The sequence below is a fragment of the Ovis aries genome, chromosome 26, assembly GCF_016772045.2.
Source record: "Ovis aries strain OAR_USU_Benz2616 breed Rambouillet chromosome 26, ARS-UI_Ramb_v3.0, whole genome shotgun sequence".
NCBI classification, from domain to species: Eukaryota; Metazoa; Chordata; class Mammalia; order Artiodactyla; family Bovidae; genus Ovis; species Ovis aries.
The window spans coordinates 35,196,569-35,217,171 of record NC_056079.1 but is presented as its reverse complement, the minus strand read 5'-3'; the positions used below and the strand labels follow the sequence as shown (position 1 = coordinate 35,217,171).

Genomic DNA, 20,603 nt, shown 5'->3' with positions numbered 1-20,603 from the left:
TTGAAGATTTCTTCTCACATAAATTCTTAGTAATACAGTAGACGTAAGTCTACTTTGTCATACATAGAAAACTAAAGTTGGATTTCAGGTTTTCAGAGTATCAGCCAAGCTGCTGAACATTTATGAGAAAATGGTGCACTGTACACTTTCTAAAGGTGACTGACATGGTCGCCCCAAAGGTGTGGGGAGATCTCCCCGGCTCTCACCATTGTTGGATCTGGTGCCAGGCTCCTGGCTTCGTCACACCCTTAATGTCCTACATCAACACTATGGCGGTGGATTCATCTCTCTTTTCTGTTGATTCTCTTTTAGCCTGATGAAGTCCTCCGATATCGATCAGGACTTATTTACAGACAGTTACTGCAAGGTGTGCAGCGCGCAGCTGATATCGGAATCTCAGCGTGTGGCCCACTACGAGGTAAGAACAACTTTTCCCGCTCAGGGTGTTCAGATGGAGGAAACAGCAGCCTGAGTCAAGGTCGTGGGGCTTGAGGGTTCTGCCTCTGGCCTTGGGGCAGATCTGAAGAACCACAGGGCTTGAGCATACAGTCTGAGATCAGGTCAAGACAGAGGTGCATGCGTGGGGTTGCAAAGAGGGCTGAGGATGGCATTTTCAGGCCCCTGGTGGTTTCCCAGGTCCTGCTTTTCCCTTTGGACCTCAGCCCCGCAGGGAACCCAGTGGGCTTCCTCTGCTTGTTGAATCTGTCACTGCTCATCTCTGAAGTTCCTTCCAGGGATGCGTGAGTGCCAGCTTCTCTGTCCTTCTCTGACGCTTGAAGGAAACCTCAGAGACCCTTTCTCCATTGCTGGAGGGGCACACGGCAGCAGCAGGGGCCCAGCACCAGATCCTTCCGCCTTCTGGCTGCTGCTCCCAAAGGGTTTATCAGCAGAAAGACGTCCCCAGCAGGGAGATAATCAAGTTTTAAAGTCCAAATATTCTTGAAGGACATAACTCAGTGGCTTTGACTTTTTAGGATGGGAGCTCAAAAGGCTGCTTTTTGATCCTTTTTTTGGGAAGAGAGGATCAGAGGAGAGAGATCGACCCGTTTCTGAGGGGGGAATGGGAAGCACACGTGGAGAAAAGAGGCCCCTGGCCCCCCAGATGCTGCCCAGGGCTCGTAGCTGTGCAAGAGAACACACACCAGTGAGAACACGAGCTTTCAAGGGTAATAATTTGTAAGTAATTTTAGATTGGAGGGCTTAGCCAGCAATTTTCTTTTTGTCGCATCTGACAAATGCCAGTTGTCACTGTCACTCACCACACTCCTCTGAGTCTCGGATTCCTCCGAGCACAGGGAAAACAATAATAATCGCACGCACGCGCAGACACTCCGGGACCCGTTCCTTGGCCCCTGTGTGCTCCTCGGGGTTTTGCGGTGGCCAGATGAGAGCCCTTGAAATGGTTATTTGCGTGAATGCTTTGGCAGCTAGAACGTGTGCCCACCATGCAAAATTACATTGTTTCTCATTATCTACTCTGTGGCAGCAGTGTTTGGACGATGGCAAAGAAAACTTGCTCTTCAGAGAAAAACTGAAAAAAAAAATCAGCCTCTGCAAAAAAAAAGTCAGCATATTCTTTTGTCGGTAGGCAATCAAGTGGAAGAAGAAAATGTGAGCACAAAAGGGTGATCTAAAGTGGAAGGTAGCCATCTTTTGAAATGAAGAATTTCTAAATTTGTTAGATATTGCTTTGTAAACGCATATGGTTTTTTATTAATTCCATTTCCTCATGAAGGAAACTCAGGGTATTTGTCCCTGCTCTGAAATTCCATAGCCCATTATGTTCTCTCTTTATTAGACCTTTTGGGTTCCCTTTTTAATCATTTTACTAGATTCTAGTAAGGAGCTTCCCTGATAGCTCAGTTGGTAAAGAATCTGCCTGCAATGCAGGAGACCCTGGTTCAGTTCCTGGGTTGGGAAGATCGGCTGCAGAAGGGTTAGGCTACCCACTCCAGCATTCTTGGGCTTCCCTTGTGACTCAGCTGGTAAAGAATCTGCCTGTGATGTGGGAGACCTGGGTTTGATCCCTGGGTTCAGAAGATCCCCTGGAGAAGGCAAAGGCTACCCACTCCAGTATTCTGGCCTGGAGAATTCCATGGACTGTATATCGTCCGTGGGGTCAGAAAAAGTCTGACACGACTGAGCGACTTTCACTACTAGATTCTTATCAACAGAAACAGAGTTTATTCATCTGCTCTTCCGTAATTCCTGGAACAATGTCTGCCTATCAGAACCACTCACTGAACTTTTGTTTACAAAAATAACCTGGTGACCCTGTCCAGGCAGTGTAATGTCAGAAAATCAAAAACAGCAATTCTTCTTAAAGGAAAAAAAAAAATCTTAGCTGCTCAGTTACAGATTTAGTTATTTGAACCCAGCTTTTCCTCTCACCACACTGTACTGTCTGCGGCCGAATCTAATGGTTCAGAAGATGTGTTAGGATTTGTTGCAAGCAGCACAGGTGAGCTTCCCCAGTGGCTCAGATGGTAAAGTCATTTGCTTGCAATGCTGGAGACCCGGGTTCCATCCCTGGTTTGGGAATATCCCCTGGAGAAGGAAATGGCAACCGACTCCAGTACTCTTGCCTGAAGAATTCCATGGACGGAGGAACCTAGTAAGCTACAGTCCATGGGGTCGCAAATAGTTGGACATGACAGAGTGACTTCACTTCCCTTTAGCTCAGGTGAGATAGAGAAGTGAAAACAATCACAATAGACCTTTAGTTAGCAGAGTTACACATCATCAGAACAACATGAGATGCATTCCGGTTAGCCAGGGATGGGACCTCTGAGTAATGGTTCATGCCCTGCCTCCAGGCAGTGGTGGGCCCTTCCTTCAGGAGAAACAGGAGCTGAAAAGCTGCAGGGGGTGCAGAAATGGCTGAGTCAGGACCAAGCACACCTTGTGTAGTCGCTGGGCTCCAGGCTTTGGTTAGGAGAAATCCTTCATTCCTCATCTCCAGGAGGATGACCTCTATCACATGATCCCCAAGGCTGTCTGAGAACAGATTTTCTGGTTCAATTCATCCCCCCCACCTCCACACACCCCCTCTGCTGGAACTGAGTATAGAGTGGGTCTCTGTGAGTCTTGTGGCCAGAGTTTGGCCTGTATACGCCAGTGCTGGATTAAATCTCCAAGATGGAGTTTGCCTCTTGATGAAAGTGAAAGAGGAGAGTGAAAAAGTTGGCTTAAAGCCCAACATTCAGAAAACGAAGGTCATGGCATCTGGTCCCATCACTTCATGGCAGATAGATGGAGAAACAGTAGAAACAGTGTCAGACTTTATCTTTTTGGGGGGCTCCAAAACCACTGCAGATGGTGACTACAGCCATGAAATTAAAAGACACTTACTCCTTGGAAGGAAAGTTATGACCAACTCAGACAGCGTATTAAAAAGCAGAGACATTACTTTGCCAACAAAGGTCCATTAGTCAAGGCTGTGGTTTTTCTAGTGGTCATGTATGGATGTGAGAGTTGGACTGTGAAGAAAGCTGAGTGCCGAAGAGTTGATGCTTTTGAACTGTGGTGTTGGAGGAGACTCTTGAGAGTCCCTTGGACTGCAAGGATATCCAACCAGTTCATTCTAAAGGAGATCAGTCCTGGGTGTTGTTTGGAAGGAATGATGCTAAAGCTGAAACTCCAATACTTTGGCCACCTGATGCAAAGAGTTGACTCATTGGAAATGACTCTGACGCTGGGAGGGATTGGGGGCAGGAAGAGAAGGGGACGACAGAGGATGAGATGGCTGGATGGCATCACTGACTCAATGGACATGAGTTTGGGTGAACTCTGGGACTTGGGGATGGACCGGGAGGCCTGGCGTGCTGCAACTCATGGTGTCGGAAAGAGCCGGACATGACTGAGTGACTGAACTGAACTGAACTGAGAAAGACATAGCTTGATTGTTTTGCCAGACATAGGGGGCCACAGAGGGCTAATGCCCTCAAGATGGTGTGTCCGCCCTAGAGCAGGTATTGCGGAGTTGCACAGTGTTCAAGAAGTAGGGCGTGGCCAGCTTGTGAACACTCTTCTGATTGGTTGATGAGGAAGTCGTGGCGAGTCAGCATCACCAACTTATGCTTCCAGTTGGTCTAGGATCTGCATCCGTGTGGGCGGCAGACAGTTTCCTTCTTCCGCCTGCTGGGGGTTTCATTGTCTGCAAAACAGCTCAAAGGACATGGCTGACAGCGTTATCTATAGCCTTTGAGGAAGAACTAAGGTCCTTGCCTTTTTTAATGGCTAACATGTTATTATTTTGTTTTGCTTGACTGTTTTCCTTTCTGCATTTTCTCACTTCTCTGATTTAATTTATTCTTTGACTAAAATTTTTCTACAGACAAAGGGCAGGCAGAGAACGTGGCGGGGTGTCTGTTCTAGAAAAACCCCATAGGGTCATGTTTGTTACAGTCCCCAGACTCACATTGGCCATGTGGTCACATTTACTCTCAATACTCTATCACTGATTTTTTACTTGAGTATGATTTTACTCCCAGTTTGACCAGATCATATTCCCAGCCCTATATGGGGCAAATCAGTGACAATCTACTGTGTATCTTCTGCGTGCCCAGCACTGTTAGTGTTTGCCATCACAGGGGTTCTGGGTTATATCAGGAGTAGTCTCTGCCCCTCAGAAGCACATAAACTCCATTAGAAGGAAAAGCTATGAATACTTTGGTGTGGTACCTGTGAGTGTGTGTGTGATATGAAGAACAGAACCTGCAGATTCTACTCCTAGGGAGAGGCTGATCTAATTTAATATAAACAAAGTGTCCGTTCTTCTGTCCATTTGGCTTTGTGATACATATGCTGTGTGATGCTATTAAATTTTTGGATCTTTGCAAATTCCAAATTCAAAAGGGTGAGTCATCACCAAGATCTGTTATGGTCAAGAGAGATTTGTGGAGGATGACATGAATTACCAAGGCTTCAATGGATTGGAGTAGGAAATGGCAACCCACTCCAGTATTCTTGCCTGGAAAATTGCATGAACAGAGGAGCCTGGTGGACTACAGTCCATGGGGTTGCAAGGAGTAGGGCACGGCTGAGCCTGCATGCATGATGGATGGTTTAAATTTAGTGATTACTGGAATAAGGGGACTTGGAATCTCCAAGGAGCCCTACAGAGACCAGCCTGATTGGACTCAAAGATTTTTCCTAGAGTGGCTGGCAGCACCTTCAGGTAGGGTGGGATCAAGAAGTAAGGAAACGGGAACCTGAACTCTTCTGAGGCTCTCAAGTTTTTGAGAGCATAAAAATAACTGAGCCTTTCTGACTGATAGCTTGTTTATGGTGGTCAAGATGTATTGTTGGGAAAAGAACAGTTCTTTATGTAAGTTTTGCCAAGAGCCCAGCATGCCAGTCCACTGAAGTTGGAGAGAAAAAACACAGCAGATGTGTAATGGCTAATAGCTTCATGCCCCATTTAAAAGCCTGAACCTTTGTATAGGAGGACAGAACAACCTAATATATGTCTAATGGACCAAGCACTTCCATGCTATACTTTTAAGATCTCTTTTTGCATGTGAACTCTGGGAGTGAAAAAAGAAGAGACATAACGACATTATTGCTTTTCTTATTTGCTAAGCATTAATAACATGTTAATGTTTCAGTAGAAAATATAATTAGATGCTGTCTCTTTTCACTGGTTGAATAGTCTGAATCCGTAGAACAAGTAGATTCAGACAGAGAAGGGAAAAGAGAAAGCGTTCAGATGAACATACCTGATGTTACAGAAGTTAACAATCATTTCCTAGTGAGGCCACGAGGGAAGGCGTGGTTTTCTAGGTACAGGAAGAAGAGGATCCCAACCCTATGAGAATTGAAGCCAAAAGGGCAGAAAGATTATTTCTTGGAGTAAAACTCGAGGCAGAAGATGCATGATCGGATCTGGAAGGAGAGAGAAGACTCTTGTTAGGCAGACCCAAGGAAGGCAGTCATCACAGTACCAGCCTGGAGTGCGTGTCTGCTCTGCGAACCCTAATATCCCTTGTGTTGTAATTAATCATTGTTTGTGAAATCCATGTCTCAGAGGCATCTCCAAACAAGACAGTGAGCTTCCCGAGGGCACAATGGAGTCACGCCTTGTGTTTCTAATTTATTAATATTTCTACACTTGGCCCATGGTAGTTGCTCACTGGCACGTTGAGGTTGATGAAGAGGCTGGGCTGGGACTGGTGGAGGAAGGTTGTGGGGCAGGTTTCACAGAAGCCTTGATGGCTACACCGGAAGAGGTGACTCTGTAGACTGGAAGTCACTTGGTACTCGGAGCGACCTTCAAGGTAGAGGTGACAGTTCCATAGTTACAGGAAAGACGTTCTCCAAACTGATGGGAAAGTCTTCAACCATCTGTGAATCTTGTAGTAATGTGGGTTCTGGCAAGTGCACCCCGTTAGCTCACCCAGGAAAGTCAGAATCTAGTCTTTCTCTCGTCAGTAGCAGCAGGCACTGGGGCATACTGAACAGATTGCTCGGTTTCACCTGCTTTGATGGCCTTCCAACACAACTCTGGCCTTCCCTAGCTTCTGTCTAAAGTGGAGAGTAGCCAAAGGGCACTTTCCTAGTCTCTCTGGGTCAAATAGTAAATGGGACATAAGTGTTTTGTGGGTAGAGCCAACAGGGTAAACCCGAGGTCCCTAATAAGTGCTGATTAGTGTCTTTACCTTTTGGTGCTAACAGTGCCTCTATTTGGGGCTTCCCTAGTGGCTCAGTGGTCAAGAACCCACCTGACAATGCAGGAGGCATAAGAGACATGGGTTTGATCCCTGGATCAGGAAGGTACCCTAGAAGAGGGCATGGCAACCCACTCCAGTATTCTCGCCTGGACAATCACATGGACGGAGGAGTCTGGCGGGCTCCAGCCCATGGGGTCGCAAAGAGTCGGACATGACTGAAGTGACTTAGCACAGCACAACGTCTCTATTACTTCCTCGCTCTTCGTCCCTCACCCCTTTGTCTCCACTTTGCTTCTTCTCTGGGCTAATTGCCTGAGTGAGCGGGCAGGCTAGACAGCTCCTGACCCACGTATGAGATTTGGGCGTCAATAGTGTGTTCTGTTTCTGCAGCCCATTGGACCTGCCAGGTGCCAGGCTAACTGGAGTCCCTTTATCCGCACACCTCTCCTGGTGATGCTGGTGATGTGCTCTGGGAGATGCGAGGACTAACTGGGGGAGGATAGCAAGAGACCCTTATCTCTTGTTCCTGTGGAGGTGCCTCCTGTGTGCTGTGCATTGAGAACCTCTGTTTTCTCTTCAGATCTCTTGGAATCATGGCATGCTTAATTTATCCCAGATGCTTTTATTATTAATAATACAATTATCGGTGCATCTGCCGGGGCTAAAGCAGCTCTTAACTACCTTTCTTTATGTCTTTGGTTGCCTGGTACTCTCCAAAGTCAGTTTCTTGATCATTTCAGGGAACTCTCTTGAGCTTTTGTGAGATTTGTAGCCATTCTTTTGTTTTTCCACTGTCTATTCCAGTAGGTCTGGTCTTTCTACCTTGTATCAGTTATTATTGGCCAAAACGGTTCATGGGCACATAAAATGAATGCTTATTAGAGAAGCTACAGCGAAATAAACAAGACGAGGCAAGGAACACACTCAACTCCAGAAGACACGGACTCTGACCGAGAGCAGTTATCAGATGCTGTGCTTAATGCTCATTGGTTTAGAGTGGGTGGTTGATGAGTTTTCATTTGCTGAGAGCATATGACATTGCTCAATGGACTTTAGAAGCCAGGCCACACTCCATTGGCTAGAACTTAGTTACCTGGTCCCATTTAACCTCTGAGGAAGTTGGGGAATGCTCTTTAAACATGCAATGGGTGCAGCAAATACCTAGGGTCATCTTTGCCACGTCAACCCCTCTGGTCCCCATCACAGTCTTCCTGTGGCAGGTGGAGAACATGCATCTCCTCTCCGTGGCGACAAACCCCAAGTGCTACCCAGTCACTGCCAACAGCTCAGATTTCAGGATCTCCAGGGGAGGGGTGGGTCTCCCTATCAGCTGCGGTTGTGAATCCTGTTGGCTTGACAACCTATGACCAGAAGGGAAACGACACCTCTTCTCCTCTTCACTTGAGAGCGATGAAGGCAGCGGAACATTTTCCATCAGGAAAAGGAAAAAAAGAAGGCAGAGTAACCACTAGTTCACAGCAGAGTTGGCATCCTGCCGTGCAGGCACTGGGAAGTGTCTCTTTGCAGGGAGTGGGGAAAGTTGCCCAAACAGATTCCGATCTTCACCTCTGGGAGGGAGTTTCTTTTTCATTTTTTCCAATGACCCCTGGCTCTGCCCCCAGAGCACGTCCCTGTCCATTCATTGTCCTCCTGGTTACACGTGAGATGAATCCTGGATCCCTACATCCTCCTTGGGGACTGCCAGCATTCACAGCCCACTTCCTGCCTGAGATTGATTTAAGGCTTGGAGATCATTCAAAGCTTTTCTAATTCAAGATCATAACGGCTTTAGTAATACAATTCTCTCAGTGATACAGAAGGCTTCTGATTTGTTTCCTTTCAGAAAGCTCTGCATGTCATAACCATACGATTTTTCCTAGACGTAATTTCAAGGCTGTTTATTTTATTACTTCCTCACCTCTGTGCCTCTATTTTTCAGTTTAATGGTGGCTACCCTGAGGTTATCTGAAAGTGGGTGGAAAGACCACATCCTTAATCTGATTTTTGCCACAGGCCTGAGTCACAACGTGTAACTGAGAAATCTCACAGAGTCTCCAACAGACACAGTCTTTTAAAATGACAGAGAGGGAAGAGAGAAGGGCATGATAGGGGTAGGAGGTTAAGAGGTGCTAACTACTATGTATAAAATAAACAAGTGGAGTTCTCTGGTGGTCTAGTGGTTAAGAATCCACCAGGGGACACAGGTTCGATCCTGGGTCTGGGAAGATGCTACTTGCCGCAGGGCAACTAGGCTCATGTGGCACCACTACTGAGCCTGTGCCCCACAACAAGAGAAGCCCCTGCAATCAGGAGCCTGTGCACCACAACTAGAGAGGCACCCCCGTTCCCTGCAACTAGAGAAGCCCCGTGCACAGCAGTGAAATCCCAGCACAGCCAAAATATATACCTAAACAAACTTAAAAAAAAAATAAGCTACAAGTAAAAAGAAGAGAATAAGCTATGAGGATGTATTGTTCAGCACAGGGAACATCGCCTATGTTTTATAATAGCTATAAATAGAGCATGAGCTATAAAAATTTGAGATCAGTGTGTTGCACGCCTGAAATTAATAAAATATTGTAAAGCAACTATACTTCAATTTTTTAAAAAAAGTTGAAAAAAATGACATCTCTTACTTTGAAGTGACTAGAAGCAATTAGCAAATGACTTTTCCAACTCTCTAGGTCTCAAGTTTCTGGAATAGCTATATTTAGTTGATTTCTATTTGCTAGTGTATCAGAGACACATCATATTAATAGTTCTTGTAGCTGATTCTTTTATAAAAAACATGCCCAAACATCAATAACAGACAAGTAGACATTACCTGTTCATCTAACAAGGTAACATCTAACCAGGCAATCTCTTTTTCCCATCCTCTTCTAGTTCTTTTAGAATCTTAATCACCTCTGAGTGCAGAACCATCCAGTTCTTGCATCATAAGCTCCAGAGGCAGGTCGGCGCTCCAGGGTATTGTAGGCAGTAGCTTTGCCATTATTTTGTCATGAATGACCTGGATCCGCTCTATAAGTCCCCTTAACTCTCCACCTGCTAAGCCAGTGCCAAATATATTTTTTTTGTTAAGGGTGAACCCCCATTTCTATCTTAGGCAAGGTAGGCTAAAATGCAGCCACAAAAATATCAGTATCTTAGAAATAAATGTTATGGTTGCCCATGTTGTAGCCCATTGTGGGTTAGCAGAGGGCGTTCTGCACCATGCAATTATTTAGGACTAAGGTTGACCAAGGCTCCACCATCTTGGCTTCTGACAAAGATGACAGATAGTTGCTCTGAGTATCCAAGTCCAGCTGGCGCCTGGGGAACTGATAGACAATGTGGGTGACTCTGCAGGACATTTCAGGGGCCAGGCCTGCAAGTGACAATGCCATACCCACTCAGCTTCTACTGGCCAGAGTTCAGTCCTGTCTTTTCTTCTGTCTGCATGCGAGGCTGAGCAAGGTGGTGTAGCTGGGTGCCCAGGAGGAACGTGAAGCCTGTCTGGTGAACATGCAGCATCGCCTCTGTGCACATCGTGCGTGTGATGCTAGAGAGGGCTTGGTGGTTAGGGCCTGCTATGGGTTTGTTGGGGGTAGAGAGTGGGCGGGAGAAGAAAGAGGAAGAGAAGAAAGGCTGCGCATCCTCCAGGGAGTGCTTTGGGCAAACAGATGCATAGGAGACCACGCTTGAAGCCAAGTGCCCGGGGGCCACTGTGAACTGGATGCCAACTTCATTTCCAGGCTGTGTGGAAAGCTGAAGCCACTGTGTGTCGTTTAAGAGACAAAGGAATAAAATGCTACTAACTGAGAACGTTTTCTCCAACTCCTCTGACTTAATTGGTCAAGCACAGAGATGGTCTAGTTGGAGTTCGGCACCCCTGTCGGCTCTTAGCTGGTGTCCTGCATGCACTTGTGTGTCTGAAGTTGTGTTCCTGATGTATCCGTGGAGAGAGATGTACTCCACATCCACCTGCTCCTCCATCATCTTGTTCTTCGTTGGAGTTTGGAGCCTGTGTTCTGAGTGGTGTGTCTGATTGTAGGCTGCTCCCCACCTCTGCTCTGCCTTCTCAGCCCCCCATCAGGTCTCCCAGGCTCTGAGCTCTGGGCACCCTGGGTGGTGAGCAGCCCGCCCACCCCACACTCAAGGGTCTGGGAACCATCCCAGAGGGGCGGCTCTCCGTCTGCAGGTGGACGTTAGAGATCTGCCCTGGGTTCAGCATCTGCTAAGGATGGATGTTTGAGAGAAGTTTCTCTTTGCTCTCCCTTGTTCTTCTGCTTGAGAGGCCGCCTTGTCACCTGCCCCCCCGACTCTGATCTTGTTTCATACTTTGCTTTATCCACCAAATTCAAGGCCATGTCCAGCAACAGGATTCTGTGAGAGCCTTTCTTGTGCTCACTGTACCCCCGTATGCTATGCTGCTCTTTTCCCTGTTTTATTTTAAATCTGTACCTCTCAATTATTTGTTTCATCCTTTTGCATTAGAGGTGGATGTTGTTTTGATATGACGTCTTAAAGTCTTTGAGGAAAATAGCGGGGGATAAACGTATTAATATTTAATCTTTGCTTTTAACATTTTATTCATTTTTTGGAAGAAAGGGACAAATTTATAGGGCTCAAATTTTTTTAAATGTGGAAGGGTTCTTACACTTATTCCCATCTCTCAACTCCCCAACTCTCCATCTCAGAAGAATCAGAGGTGACTGATTTTCTTTGAAGTGATCCATGCATATCAAAGCAACTTAGTTTTTAAAATATTTTTATTGGCGTGTAGTTGATTTGCAGTGTTGTATTAGCCTCAGGTATACAGCAGAGTTTCTCAGTCATATTAATGCAGGTGCATATGTGCTTTGTTGTGGGTAGTTACTTAGTCACGCCTGACTCTGCCACCCCATGGACTGCAGCCCACCAGGCTCCTCTGTCCTTGCCATGCCCTCCTTCAGGGGATCTTCCTGACCCAGGGATCGGATCCAGGTCTCCCGCATTGCAGCCGATTCTTTACCGTCTGAGTCACCAGGGAAGCCCACGTATGCATATATTTTCTCTTTTTATGATTCTTTCCCCATATAGGCCATTGCAGAGGATTGAGTGGAGTTCCCTGTACTGTATAGTAGCTCCTTATTAGTTATCTATTTTATCCATAGCAGTGTGCATACGTCAATCCCAAACTCCTAATTTCTCCCCACCCCCCACCCCACCCTGCACCACCCCTCTGTAGCCATTAGTTTCTTTTCTCCATCTGTGCCTCTATTTCCGTTTTGTAAATAAGTTCATTTGTACCACCTTTTTAAGATTCCCACATGTAAACAATGTCATCTGATACTTGTCTTTGACCTATTTCAGTATGCCAATCTCTAGGTCCATCCATGTGGCTGCAATTTGATTTTTCCTTTCATTTACTTTCCACAAATGCATCCTAGAGCCTCCATGTTTCATCTGCTTTAATTGTGGCTTAGATTCTCATGATAGGATATCGCCACTTGTAAAGAAAACACCTGGCTGAATTGACTGATGACTCCTTGGCAGCCTTGATAAAACTTTGGTAGCAGGAAGATGCTCTCCGTGCACCCTCGGTGCGTGAAGCGAATGTCAGTTACTTTTCAGATCCTGGCTCCTACTGACTGGCTGTTGACAGTGACATGTTTTCTTCCAGTTTTCCATTCTTGGCATTCCCTTGAAAGCATATGAATTTCTGACTTCCGATTCACTGAACCATCTGGGCTTGTGGATTTTTAGAAATATTTATTTATTTACCTTATTATTATAATTATTAATTTAACTGCATTGGGTCTTAGTTATGTCCTTCAGGGTCTTTTGTTTTGGTTCAGGGACTGTCTTTCTAGTTGCATTGCGTGGGCTCAGCTGCTGCACAGCCTGTGAGATCTTAGTTCCCCGACCAAGGATCAAACCCATGTCCCCTGCATTGCAAAGCAGATTCTTAACCACTGAACCACCAGGAAAGTTCCTGGGCTTGCCAATTTTTCAAGAAGATATTATTAGCAGGCAGGGGATTCTTAAAGGTTGATGACATAAGGAAGTGTGCTGGAGCCTTGCTCTAAGCCACGTGTTTTGCCCAGGTTTCTTCTGATGTTTGGAGAAGGTGCTGAGGGCATCACCCATGACTTGAGCCTTCTGCTTTAATTTTGAGTGGCATTTTTGTAACTTTGAATTCCATCCCTTTCCCCAAGGATCACTGTTACAAGGACATAGCTCCACCTACTCATGCAAGACCCCTGCCTCCTTCAAACTGCCCCCTCCTGTCTGCAGCCCCTTGCTCGCCGTCCCATCCTTCAGGTTCCCTGGCCTCTGGGGAGGTCAATGCCTCCACGATGCCAGCTGCTGGGAAAGCTCTCCCGTCCACACACTCCACTGATTCAGGTATAGAAACAGCTCTACCCTCACCTTGAAAAACCTACAGGCAGCTGCCAAGTGGTAGATTTCACTGAGACAATAGGAAAAATAGAGTAAAACTCCTTTCTGTCTCTGCTACAAATCCTCCTCGTCCTGCACTGGCCTTGCAGTCCCGAACTTTGCCCTTCCCTAAGGATGTTTCCGGAGAAGGCAATGGCAACCTAATATTCCTACCTGGAAAATCCCATGGACGGAGGAACCTGGTGGGCTGCAGTCCACGGGGTTGCTAAGAGTTGGACACTACTGAGCGACTTCACTTTCACTTTTCACTTGCATGCATTGGAGAAGGAAATGGCAACCCACTCCAGTATTCTTGCCTGGAGAATCCCAGGGACAGAGGAGCCTAGTGGGCTGCCGTTTATGGGGTCACACAGAGTCGGACACGACTTAAGTGACACAGCAGCAGCAGCAGCAGCAGCAGCAGCAGGGATGTTTCCCCATCTTCCAGTTCCAGAAATCTGACTCGACCGCTGTTTTCATTAATTCCTTGTAGCTACCACCTTACTGGTAGTACGCGTCCCTTCTGGAAACGAAACCCTTCCAGGTTTGGCCCTCGATGATATCTCTCATCTTCCTCGCCGGTTTCCCTGGGCCCTAAAGCAGCCCCCTCATTTAACCTGGGGGATTCTATGGGATTCTGTCCCTTGCTTTAAAGCAGTAGCTTCTTTTTCCACTTGGTGGAAACTACCATGCTCCCTCGCAGCCCACCTGCTAAATTCCTCATTTCGTACTGGTGGAGTGAGTTCACTTGGCTCATCTTCAGAGCAGGCAGAGCTGCCCTGAGGTAGAAAGAGGGCTTCAGGTGTTCTCAAGGTCAGAGGCTGCCTTGTAAGGATAATCTTAGCTACATCGCTTTACCCGGGCACCCGTCCAGAGTCCAGAATTTAGTTTCCCCTCTTACTCTGAGAAGGCTGGGCGTCCTCTTTCCTTTCACTAACGCTTCTTATGCCCACTTCCCCTGCATCCACACGGGTAACCGTTTTATTAGGGTTGACATGTTTTTTATTTGTATTAAGTTTTTTGAAATGTATATTGCCTTGTGGCTGTGTGTATTTTATTTACTTATTTGTTTATTTTTTAATTATTACTGGAGTATAGCTGCTTTCAGTGTTGTGTTAGTTTCTTCTGTACGACAAAGTGAGTCAGCTCTTCGTGTACAGGCATCTCCTCTTCTTTTGGATTTCGTTCCCACCTAGGTCAACACAGAGCACTGGGGAGAGCCCCCTGCGCGGTACAGGAGGTTCTCATTCATTATCTGTTTCATAGATAGCGTCAATAGCGTGTAGATGTCAGGCCCAATCTCCCGACTCATCCCCCCGCCCCTTCCCCTCCTTGGTGACCCTGTGTTTGTTCCCTCTGTCTGTGTCTCTATTTCTGCTTTGTCAATAGGCTCATCGGTACCAGCTTTCTAGATTCCACATTTAAGTGATATTGTGTGATATTAAGTGTCTCTCTTTCTGACTGACTTCACTCTATATGACAGGTTCTAGGTCCATCCACGTCTCTGCAAATGGCACTATTTCTTTCCTTTTATGGCTGAGTAATGTTCCATTGTGTGGTCTTCCCAGGTCGCACAGTGGAAAAGAGCCCAGCTGCCAATACAGGAGATGGCAAGAGATGTGGGTTCAATCCCTGGGTGGGAAAGATCCCCTGGAGGAGGAAATGGCAACCCACTCCGGAATTCTTGCCTGGAAAATCCCATGGACAGAGGAGCCTGGTGGGCAGCAGTCCATGGGGTCGTGCAGAGTCGCACATGGCTGCCTGACTGAGCACAGCACGCACGGCATTCTGTGGTGCACACACGGTATGCCATATACACGTGATGTATATGTACCATGTCTTGATCCATTCCTCTGTTGACAGACATTTAGGTTGCTTCTTTGCCGCGGCTCTCGTAAACAGTGCTGCTCTGTGAAGTTTGGCATAACTTTTGTTCTAACGTGGTTTTAGATTTATGGGAAAGTTGCAAATATGGTATGCAGTGCTGTGGTGAACCCTGACCCCATCTCCCCTGCTATTAACGTCTCGAGTTACTATGGTACCTTTGTCACAGCTAAGAGACCAAGATTGATGCGTGATCATTATTTTATAATGTGCATCGTCAAGTATGAAGTCCATTCTTTATTCAGATTTCCTTAGTTTTTACCTCATGTGCTTTTCCAGCTCTAGGATCCTGTCCAGGATTCCGCGTTACACCTAGTCATAGAGTGTCCTTAGGCTCTTGTAGGTGTGACAGTTTCTCTGGCTTTTTTTTTTTTTTTTCCCATTATGTGTTTATTTGGCTGTGCCGGGTCTTAGTTGCAATGCCTGGGATCCGGTTCACTGACCAGGACTGGAACCTGGGCCCCTTGCACTGGGAGCAAGGAATCTGAGTCACTGGACCACCAGGGAAGGGCCTGACTTTCATTGTTTGTGGTGACCTTGATAATTTCTAGGGTTCCTGGCCAGACGTTTGGTAGAAGGACCGGCCGTGGATGTTTGTTTGCTGTGCTTCTCAAGGTGAGAGGGGTTGCTGGTTCTTGGTGGGGAGGATCCCAGACGTGAAGTGCTGTTCCCGTCACGTCATTTGCAGTGTCTGGTTATCAAGTGGCTGCGCCCCTGGTCACGGTGACCTGGAGCTCCTGGCTCTGGATTCTGTTCGTATATTTCTCCACTGCAAATGTACCCTTTCCTCCTCTTCTGTGTTGGGATCTTTGGAAGGAAGACATTATGCACGGTGCAGGCATATATTCTTAGTGGCATCACGATGTGAGCTTCATTCTTCTCTTGCTGTTATGTTCAGCAGGATGCGTTTAAGTATCATCTGTGCTGCTACATGTATGTCTGATATCTTCCCTCTTCCTGCTGCTCGACACTCTTTAGTGAGCATCTCTCATATTTTGACTTTTCCATTCCTTCAGGGTTGGATACTTAGATTGCTTCCAGTCCCCCATGCACACAAGTGATGGTGGACAAACATTGTGAACCATGTTTCCTAAGGGACCTGTGTGAGCATTTTTCTGAGCTGGACATGCAGGCCTAAAGGGCCCTTGTACCTCAGAAGCCCTGTTATCTCTTACTTTCACTGAGCCTCACTCAGGGAAGAGTTGGCATGCTCTGGGTCCCCCAGCCACATTTCTGACAATAACTGGTTTTGTCTGGCTTTCTCATTTTGTTCTAATCTAGTTGCTACGTGATATCTTGTCACATGAAATTGCATTTCTCTAATTATTATAAAGCTTGAACAACTGTTTGTATACATTCTAGCCCTTTTAAAAAATACAAAAGTATTAAAATTTTTATTAAATGCTATAAATCAAATCAATAGGCTCAGAGAAAAATAACATCAGTGGATAGTGAAAAATGCACTCAGTACAATTCATCATCAATTTCATGTTTGGCCATGTTTTTTACTAGTTTTCTGTGCACAAAAGATGTATTTCCTTGATAATTTGAAAGAACTAATAGAAAGAATTCATTCTGAAGGTTTTTCTTTTTTTAAATAATGATTTGGTAACCTTCCATTTCTTGGCTATGAATGATTATTGCTCTATTCAGATTTTGCTGATTTTCTTAAGTCATTTTATTAAATTAATTTTCTTAGAAGATTCTCTATTTTTAAAGACTGATTCTTATAGATGGAATTAAATAGACCTCTACCACAATTAATTATTCTTTTTTCTAGCTGTTATAATAGCTTTATAAAAAAAGCTTTTTATTTTATATTGGAGTGAACAGCAAAGGGATTCAGCCATACATATACGTGTATCGATTCTCCCCCAGACTCCCCTCCTGTTCAGCCAACCACAGAACATTGAGCAGAGTTCCCTGTGCTCTGTAGGGCCTTGTTGGTTTTCCATTTAAAATGTGCAGTGTGTACATGCCCATCCCAAGCTTCCTAACTATTCCTACCTCCAATCTCCTCCCCAGCCCCATGCAAGTTTGTTCTCTAAGTCTTTGAGAAACTGTTCTACTGAAGTCAGGCAGAGAAAGAGAAATAGCGTATGACATCCCCTATATGCAGAATCTAAAAAGATATTTAGACATTTTTCAATAGAAATGAATAAAAAAAAAAAGCAGAAACAGATTCACAAACTTGTTAATTAGCCCTTTTGCTTTCCTTTTCTTGTTGCTGATTGCTTTTCCTATCATCAATTTTTCTATCGGTATTCTTGTATTTTTCTTTTTGATTTCCTCATATATTCCTCCTTGGGTTTGGACATTGGAAATACCTTATCCCATTCAGTCATCCGCCTGCCAATGCAGGAGGCACTGGGGACACAGGTTCTATTCTTGGGATCAGGAAGATCCCCGGGAGAAGGAAATGGCAACCCACTCCAGCATTCTTGCTGGAGAGTCCCCTGGACAGAGGAATCTGGCAGTCTGCAGTCTCTGGGGTTGCAGAGTTGGGCATAACGTAGCACTCATGCCCATGACGCATATTCAGCCATCTTCTTATCATGTCTGCTCTTGATGTCCTTTGTTAATTTTATTTGTTGAACTTGTTCATTTTTATGTGATACATTTAATAAACTTTTTCCTCTGTGTTTTCCTTAAGAAATCCTTTCATTGATTGGTCACAAAAGCATTAAGTATCCCAGCTCCTATTAATCTGACACTTCTGTTTTCACATTCATGCCTTTAACTCTATTTGGAGTCTGCCTTTGTATCACGTATAAGGTGCGAATCAACTTTGGTTTTCCTCCATACAGTGAGCCACTCTTCCTACCACCATCTACGGTCCATTCATTCACCATGGTGTGGCTCAGTTCAGTCCAGTTGCTCATTTGTGTCCAATCTTTGTGACCCCACGGACTGCAGCATGCCAGGCTTTCCTGTCCATCACCAACTCCCGGAGCTTGCTCAAACTCATGTCCACTGAGTCGGTGATGCCATCCAACCATCTCATCCTCTGTCGTCCCCTTCTCCTTCTGCCTTCAATCTTTCCCAGCATCAGGGTCTTTTCCATTGAGTCAGTTCTTTGCAACAGGTGGCCAAAGTATTGGAGTTTTATCTTCAGCATCCATCCTTCCAGTGAATATTCAGGACTGACTTCCTTCAGGATGGACTGGTTGGATCTCCTTGCTGTCCACAGGACTCTCAAGAGTCTTCTCCAACACTGCAGTTCAAAAGCATCAATTCTTCAGTGCTCAGCTTTCTTTATGGTCTTTATGATGTGGTTGGTGTCACCATTATCATCTGTTCATTTTCCACACATGCTTGTCTCCAAACCAGACCTTTCTATTCTGCCCCATGGTTCTGTCTATCCAGGCCAGTCAGTACAGGATTTAATTACTGTGAGTTGGTGTCGTGTCTTAATATCCGAGAGAGACCAGTCGCACTTCTTTCCTCTTCCGTTGCAGAGCTGTCTTGGCTGGTTAGGCAGTGTCCTGTTGTGCTGTTCATATTCATGTTTGACTAAGTGTACACACTCAGTTGAAATTTTGACTGGAATTCCATCACATTGAAGAGTGAATTTCAGCAGAATGTGTACCTTTATAGTATCAAGTCATCTTAAAGCAGGGGTATCTATCCATATATTCAATTTACATTATAGTTTCAGTGAAATGTAACTCAATGCATTATTGACCAGGGGATTTTTTGCAGAAACTACCTGTGGCATTAATATGTCTCTGGTCAGTAATAGGTTTCCCTGGTGGCTCAGATGGTAAAGCATCTGCCTGCAATGCAGGAGACCCAGGTTCGATTCCTGGGTCGGGAAGATCCTCTGGAGAACGAAATGGCAATCCACTCCAGTACTCTTGCCTGGAAAATCCCATGGATGGAGGAGCCTGATAGGCTACAGTCCATGGGGTCGTGAAGAGTCAGACACAACTGAGCGACTTCACTTTCTCTCACTGGTCAGTAGTGGGTTAATAAACACAGAACCTTTGAGCCTGTATGCAACTGCTGGGTAATTTACTTCTCCATGATTATTTATTCCCTTCTATTCTTCTGTCAAGTTTTAATCACTCCTCTTCAACTAAATTGGAATTGTGATGAGGACTAAGGGTTATGCTTTTAATTTCTTCTCCCCCCTCTCACTGTATTTGAACCTAGAGGGTCATAATGAATGGCAGTTGTTATTTTTTTTAAAGTTAATTGATATGCAGGATAAATACCTTAGGGAAGGTAATTTTTTCCTGGCCTCCTCGCTTACAGTTTTGGTCTTTGATTTTCCCTCTTTACTGATTTTCTTGCCTATTGCATGCTTTTCTTTTGTTGGCTCCCCTGGGTGAGAATGTCTAATGTGGCTTTGTAACTGTAGCTCATACCTCTCCTGCTTATCGAGTGAGGCTGAGCACTTTTTTTTCGCAGAGTGGTACATTCCCTCTTGGGTTGAGGGGTGTCACTTAAAACTCAGCTGTGTCAATAAGTGACAGTGAGTCTTTGGCTTTATACAACTGCATTGCCAACCATTAGAAAGGTGTTAACATTTATTGCCAAGCTGTCTCTTAAATATCCTGTAATAAAAAGCCAGTGAATGCAGTCTTTTTTTCCCCCTCTAATTTCATCCTCAAGCTGCATTTTCATTACACATCTTCTTTTCAAAGTGCTGTAACATTTGTTATGGAAACCTTTATTGTTTTAGGTGCTCCCGTGGTAGTCTTCTTTGATTTAGAGAACAAAAAAAGTTTTAGTAAGAGAAAGTCATAGTAGATGCTTCTTTCTTTGGCTCATGGCATGTTGGACCCCAGCCCTATTAGCTGTTTGGCTCTGTTTGCTCTTTAATTTCTTCATGATGATCCAGAAACGTGGTTGGACCTGCACCTTTGCTGCTGCTAAGTCACTTCAGTTATATCCGACTCTGTGTGACCCCATAGACTGCAGCCCACCAGGCTCCCCCGTCCCTGGGATTCTCCAGGCAAGAGTACTGGAGTGGGTTGCCATTTCCTCCTCCAATGCATGAAAGTGAAAAGTGAAAGTGAAGTCACTCAGTCGTGTCCAACTCTTAGCGACCCCATGGACTGCAGCCTACCAGGCTCCTCCGTCTGTGGGATTCTCCAGGCAAAGGTACTGGAGTGGGGTGCCATTGCCTTCTCTGCACCTCATCTAAACCCACATAATAAAGATGTATGATAATGAGATTGTCCAAGTTGAAAAGCTGTTTGAACCTATGTCACTGTGCAAAGAATTCATCATGTTATTTGCTTTAGGGACTATCTGTAATGAGAAGGCAAGACCCTGTTTGGAAGAAATAATTCAAAACTGGATAAGCTGAGGGCACTAAAAAGTGTGGTAGCCCTTGGCCCTGGGAGTTGGAGAACCCGGATGTCTTTGGAATGGCATGGCATGTCAGAGATGACACACGGGGGCATGGTGTTTATGGACTAATCAATCTGCTGATTCGGTTGAGGTGGAAACAGAAGTTAATCTGAGGTCACTGGGCTTCTGCGACATTTAGAATTTCCCTTGAAATGTTTTCTGAGTGAAGGAATACCAAGTGTATGTTTACTACAGTAGCACCTTAGACACCAAAATGTGTTTGCTCAGGAAAGCAGTCTTGCAGCTGAAATATTAATGTGGCAGAGATAGCACATTCTCTGTTTA

At 45.4% G+C, this 20,603-nt stretch overlaps 1 protein-coding gene and 1 non-coding gene across 3 annotated transcripts in view; both read left to right on the top strand.

Annotated features, from left to right (window-relative positions):
* The window catches only part of ZMAT4 (zinc finger matrin-type 4), a 373,991-nt gene that overhangs the window by 84,819 nt on the left and 268,569 nt on the right, over nt 1-20,603 (top strand). For both annotated transcript variants that reach the window (XM_027962641.2, XM_027962639.3), the window contains exon 2: nt 313-418. In XM_027962641.2, the coding sequence (XP_027818442.1) occupies nt 317-418 (102 nt within the window). In that variant the 5' untranslated portion in view covers nt 313-316. The remainder of the gene's footprint in view (nt 1-312; nt 419-20,603) is intronic.
* Nucleotides 18,703-18,774, top strand: TRNAC-GCA (transfer RNA cysteine (anticodon GCA)). The gene has a single exon. It is a non-coding gene; the product is annotated as a tRNA-Cys (tRNA).